Source organism: Juglans regia, chromosome 4 (genome assembly GCF_001411555.2).
Source record: "Juglans regia cultivar Chandler chromosome 4, Walnut 2.0, whole genome shotgun sequence".
NCBI classification, from domain to species: Eukaryota; Viridiplantae; Streptophyta; class Magnoliopsida; order Fagales; family Juglandaceae; genus Juglans; species Juglans regia.
Window position 1 is genome coordinate 31,829,523 of NC_049904.1, and position 5,766 is coordinate 31,835,288.

At 34.7% G+C, this 5,766-nt stretch overlaps 1 protein-coding gene across 1 annotated transcript; it reads right to left on the reverse strand.

Annotated features, from left to right (window-relative positions):
• Positions 1 to 754: 754 nt before the first annotated feature.
• LOC109003506 lies at positions 755 to 2,514 on the reverse strand. The gene is made up of 3 exons (XM_018981657.2): positions 2,389 to 2,514; positions 1,616 to 2,116; positions 755 to 1,515 (listed from the first exon to the last, which is right to left on the reverse strand). The coding sequence occupies exons 1-3, from the start codon at positions 2,480 to 2,482 to the stop codon at positions 995 to 997; spliced, it is 1,116 nt and encodes a 371-aa protein (XP_018837202.2). The 5' UTR covers positions 2,483 to 2,514; the 3' UTR covers positions 755 to 994.
• Between the last annotated feature and the right edge of the window lie 3,252 nt (positions 2,515 to 5,766).

The following is a 5,766-nucleotide window of genomic DNA, read 5'->3' on the forward strand; positions in this document are numbered from 1 at the left end:
TTCTTCCCGTTTGTCTATTCTGTGATATATTTTTTTTCAATATATCGGCTAGCCACGTCAGCCGATTCCCCAATGGTTGCGTGCGACGGTTGCATGTAGCATTGTTGAATAATTTATGAGGACCACCGCTCTCAGTCCCGCTGAGAACTATTGTGATTTTTTATTTTATTTTTTTATATATGTATTTTTTTAATATAGTAAAATATTTTTTAAAAAATAAAAAATTATAATATTATTAAAAAATATTTATTTAATCAGAAAATTAAAAAAAATATATTAAAAAAATATAACAGGATCAGAAGCGATAAGAGTAACTTTACTCATAATTAATAAGTAGTGCTAGGTTGCGCCAGCGAGTCTAAATAAATTTATCTTCTTTATTTTTTTAATTTTTTTATTCATATTTTTTTATTATTTTTAAATATTTTTAAAAAATATAAAAATATATTAATATACTAATAATTACTTCTTTAACTATTAAGTAAAAATAAAATAAAATAAAATATAAGAAGTGTCAAAATTAGGTGTCAAAGTAATGATTTCCATAATTAGTTTTAAGAGTTCTTTAAAGAACCTCAATAAATATTTTTAGAGAACTATTACATACACAAAGAAATTACATAAAAATAAATTCACAAATTAATATGATTTCATGTGATGCGTTAAATCTACTTTATATAAAAAGTAACTTAACAATTTGACTTATTGCATCAACACGTCAATTTATAAATTTCTTTTTATGTAATTTCTTTGTGTCTAAAACATTTATTATATTTTTATCATATATCTAGTCCAATATTGAAAAAACAAATCTGACGATAAATCACTATGTAAATAGAATGGGAATACAAAAATGTACTCCATATGACTCAGATGACCTCTCTCTAAAGACCTTATCCAAAAAAAAAAACCTACAATTGAACCCCTGTTTGTTTCCACTGAAAGATGCAAACCTTACAACTCAAAAAACTTATTCAAGAGACATTACTTGGGATTAATAGGCAGGAAATACCCTAACATCATCCAAGAAAGGGCCACAAATATGACCATAATCATGAAGCCTTGTGTGATAGTAGGCACTGAAAAATGTTATCCTTGTCCGAGCCGAGATTGCTTGGAACTTGAAACTAGCAGTTTTAAACCCTCCTTTTCCTTTAGAAACATATGGTACTTTTAAAGTTTCCTTGGCAGCAAAGGCTTCAACCATCATATCGCCATGGCAGGCGTTCTTTGCGTCTCCAATGGTGAATGTGAGGTTGTAAAACTTGTCGGGAACTGTTCTGATGATTTGGGCAATGGCGCTCTCTCGCCCTGCAACTAGTTCAATTGCGGCGAGTCCCGAGGGAACGTAGAAGTGCTTCCTGTCGATGTACTTCACCGGTTTGAGGGACTCGATGATCCAACCGGGGAGTGGGGAGATTAGATCAAGTTGCTTTGGAGGGAGGAGGATTCCGGTGGAGAAGTTCTTGAACACGTGGGGGCCTATTTCAAAGCCTGCATTTTTCACGAGGTTACCTGCATGCATGGCAGCACGGACGAAATAATTAGTAACCCAAAATCTAAAATCTAGATTAGAGAATGAAACCAAAGATCACATGGACAAAATTAAACAAACCTCTGGTACTATACTTGAGGGGCAGCAACTCCTTGATTGCAATGGCATCCAAGAGGGGTCCACAAGTGGGGTCCTCCTGAATCCCAGGGTTGTGAAATGTTATCTTGACAACCTTAGAAGTTGCCTTGAAAGCGAAGGCATAAGTGTCACCCCCGTTACTGCTAAAAAGGGTCTGAATAGAGAGGTCTGTTGACTGACCAGGGACTGAAACCCTCAGCACTTCGTCTTGAGCACAAGTTCTTGTTGCCCCAAACGTGATGGAGTAAATAGAACCGGGATTGACGTTCACGCCTTGAGAGATGGAGGCCTCATTCCCTAGTTTAACCGCGTGAACCCCACGAGGAACGGCGAAGAAGAAGCCGCCTGGTTGAGGCCCACCCGAGACGTACTCCACCAAGCCGTTGATTTCCCATCTTGGGAGCGAGTATTTTCCTTTGATCACTGTCTTCTGGAGGTTTGATTTCGCTGGTGATTCTTCAAAGTTTCCATTTGGCAGAAGTTCTGTTCAAAAAAAGACAAAAAATGAAACGTAAAACAAAACCATACCCATAATTGGCTGAAACTACACAAAGCATGCACAATGTTTATAGATAAATTAAGCTTCTTATAATGGTTCGAGGTTTCTGTCTTTTTCTTGTTTTACTTGTATGAAGTAGATTTTGCCCAGGAAAATAGCAACATTGCTTTCCCCGAAGACATATATATACATTGCAGTAAAAAATAAATAAATAATGCAAGAGATCGAACAGGTGATGAAAAAGTAAGCTGTTTACCATCAAGATGCAGATGATCAGTAATAGCTGCAGAAGCAGAGCCATTGCAGAGAGAAAAGAAAACCACAAAACAAAGAGAGAGAAGTACTGCCATGTTGTTGTTTTTCAGTGGAAGAAGCACCCACAAAGTGCACTAAATATATAGTCAAAGAAGAAGCGCCTAAAAGTAAGAGATCTTAAAACCAAAGGGACAGATAGGTGAGACTGATATAGTTATAATATGCTAACCTTTGAAAAAAGAAAGAGACAGAGATGTGGAAGATAGGAAAGACACCCATGTTAAAGGGCACCGAATTACTCGCGGATTTGTCGGTCTGTGTCTACGTATTTTTTTCAAAAGTTTAAGGCTTTAAGCTCCATTTTCTACGTGGCTCTTGAAATGTTATGTATTGGAGACCCCATGCACATGATCTCCAATATAGATGCCCGTGATTTGCTCCTATGTCTATGTAAGATCCAACATTAATTCAAAGTTATTAATTATATGATTATTTAAAAAAGAAACACTTTGATCACAAATAAATTATATAAAAATAAATTTATAAAATAAAGTAATATGATGTAATACAATAAAAATTACTTTTATCATCATGAAACAAATCTAACATATAAGATGAAAACCCGTCAATTTAAAAGATAAATTATGGGTAAGCGTGTCACTTTAGTAATCAAAATCAAGTCAACTCCATCATGTGCTACGCCAAATTAGATAATCATTGTTAGATGTACATATTTCGTACACACTTAGACTCTTTTTAAGTACCACGGCATGCGCTTATAAACTTTGAATCTTAAGTTAGCTAGTTCATATATATATATATATATATATGTGTATATTAATTAAATTTCCTAAATTTTTCTAGCCACTGCATATTTCGGGATGCGAACTATGTATTATAAGTTAATACTCTCGGTCTATGATGTTACGTAGTCAACTGCTATGCATGGGAATTAAGCATATATGAATTTCTTTCTTGCACCACACGAGGGGAATCTTCCCCGTCATTCACTCCAATCTATATCCTCCGGAAGATGATCAGAGCGCTGCTTCATCCTCCACGTTAAACTCATTACTGATACAGTACTCATGTGCATCCAAATTTGACTGACATGGTACGTAACTACCGCTTGATTTTTAAGATATTTTAATTTTAAATTTTTTTAATAAATTAAATCTTGTTTTGTCAATAAAATAAAAATAATGTTACTCATCATCTTAATTTTCATTATGTTCTCATCATTTTATGATGTGGCATTAGGTAATTGGAAATTATTTATTACATTTCACTTATAAACCTATCATCTAATGTCACATAATAAGATGATGAAAGTTGAAATAATGAATAGATTTTTTCATAAAATAAAAGATGTGCTTTACACATTGTCTTCCAAATAGAATTTTTCTTAATTTTATATAAGTTCTTAAAACAATAAAACTTATCATAAATTCTTTTTGGGCCAATAAAGTCTGTCTTACATTTTTCACTAGGCCCATATAACAAGCATGCTTAATGGGTTTGAGAAGGCCCAACTCTGTAGGCAAACATCATTAGTGGCTGAGATAGACGGATGGATCATATATAGACCGCCATTCGATCATGGTTTATACTGTAGGCCTGCAACAGATGAGAACCAACCGGTTCTGAACCCGGGCCAGCCCGACCCAGCCCGTATCATTTGGGTCGTTTTTTTTTTTTTTTCCCTGCTACATTTCTCGGTGGGGGAGATAATTGTTATTGTTCTTCTTTTCAACATAATACAGGTTAAATTACAAAAGCTATTTATTACAAAAACTAATAAAAAAAATTAATAAAAGCTATCTTTTCAACTAATAAAAAAAATTCTACAAAAGCTATCTATTACAAAAACAATGATCTAAACCAAAGATAGCACTGATCCAGACAGTTTCTTCAACATAATTTTCTGGTAAAAGTTATATATCTACAAGATCTTGTCTTCTATAAATATCATAATTAATAAAAAGCATGCATGGGCATGATTGATAGAGAAAAGAGACAGTAAAGAGCAGTCGCAGTACTTGAAATTCGTATTAAGTAGCATTTTATTCTTATCCATAATATATCATGTAGTGAGTCAAGCTTTCATAACTTAAATGAAACCTCAAGATCAGCAGCATGTAACGCATTGAAAGCATCTACGCCCCTAACATAAATACACTGATACGACGTGCTTAAATCACACCACTAAAAGGTTCCTGGACACTCATTGCGCATCAGAAAATGCACCAAACTTCAGATTCACCATAACCACGGTGAATTGGCACACAAAGAAACACCAATAACAATGTGCACACCAAGGGCTTGAAATCCTTCGTCAAACATTGCACATTCTAGGAATAAGAGTTTTGTTATTCATCTGGGTGGGAAGTGTAAAACCGTGACGTGGCTACCAGACCGAGTTTGCCACGTCACGGTGTGTGGTGTTGGTAACTTCAACTGGCCTAGGAATAGTTTTTTCCATGAATTAAATATCCATCACACAACATCACTCACACTAAATCAGTCGTCAAATACCGTACAATACACTATTCCCCGAACTTTCTTGCAAACCAACGTATCAATCAGGAATCTTTAATATTTTTTTATTTTTTTTGGTAAAAGACCTGGATTTGCAAGGGTGCTTTGTGAAGCAAGGTTGCTTATGTTAGCTGAAGCAGAGGCATTCCTACGAAGCTTAGAATTAAGGATGAGATCAAGAAACTTCTGATGGCCTGCAATTTGTGAACAACAGTCCTCAATCATAAAGATAAAGTAAAAAAAAGAGTTTTGCTAGGTACAACTAGGATATGCAATCAGGGATAATTGGACTATATCTGCCAGTTTAGGTAGAATAAAATATTATAAAAATGACAAATCTTCTTTTCTTTCTCTACACTTTCTCTCTCTTAGCTCTCTCTCGCAACCTTTCTCTTCTCTCTCTTAACTTTCTTTTCTCGGCTCTCTCTCGCAACCTGGCTCTGAATGTTTCCATCAGAACCTCAACTTCACCCAATTGCAGCAAATCTTCTCTTGTCCAGGCATTGATTTTTGTTTTTCTCATGTAATTTTATTCTTTATTTGTTTTTGTTTTGTTAAGCATCATTAATAACAAGTTAGCAAGTTGAAAAGTACTTGAATGAGTAGCAATTGATGCAAAATGGCGGGCTAAAATGCCACCCCCAGTAGCACTTCCAGTATTTCTCAACCATTTTGAAAATAACGTGGGTTCACTTCTTTCCATAAGGAGCATTGAACATGATAAAAAATGGAACAAACAACACTTCTCACCTTCACCAACTCCACTCTTTTCCCACAAAGTTTTGACAGCAATTCTACAATTTCCTTACCCTAAACTAAACTTAATAATTATGGCCAATGA

Bases quoted from the DNA above. Each gene is read 5' to 3' on its own strand.
- LOC109003506 (XM_018981657.2), bottom strand. From the start codon at position 2,482: ATGGCAGTACTTCTCTCTCTTTGTTTTGTGGTTTTCTTTTCTCTCTGC. The intron at 2,117-2,388 runs GTAAACAGCTTA...TTTTTTGAACAG, and splicing joins TGATCATCTGCATCTTGATG to AACTTCTGCCAAATGGAAAC. The intron at 1,516-1,615 runs GTTTGTTTAATT...CCATGCATGCAG, and splicing joins CCTCAAGTATAGTACCAGAG to GTAACCTCGTGAAAAATGCA.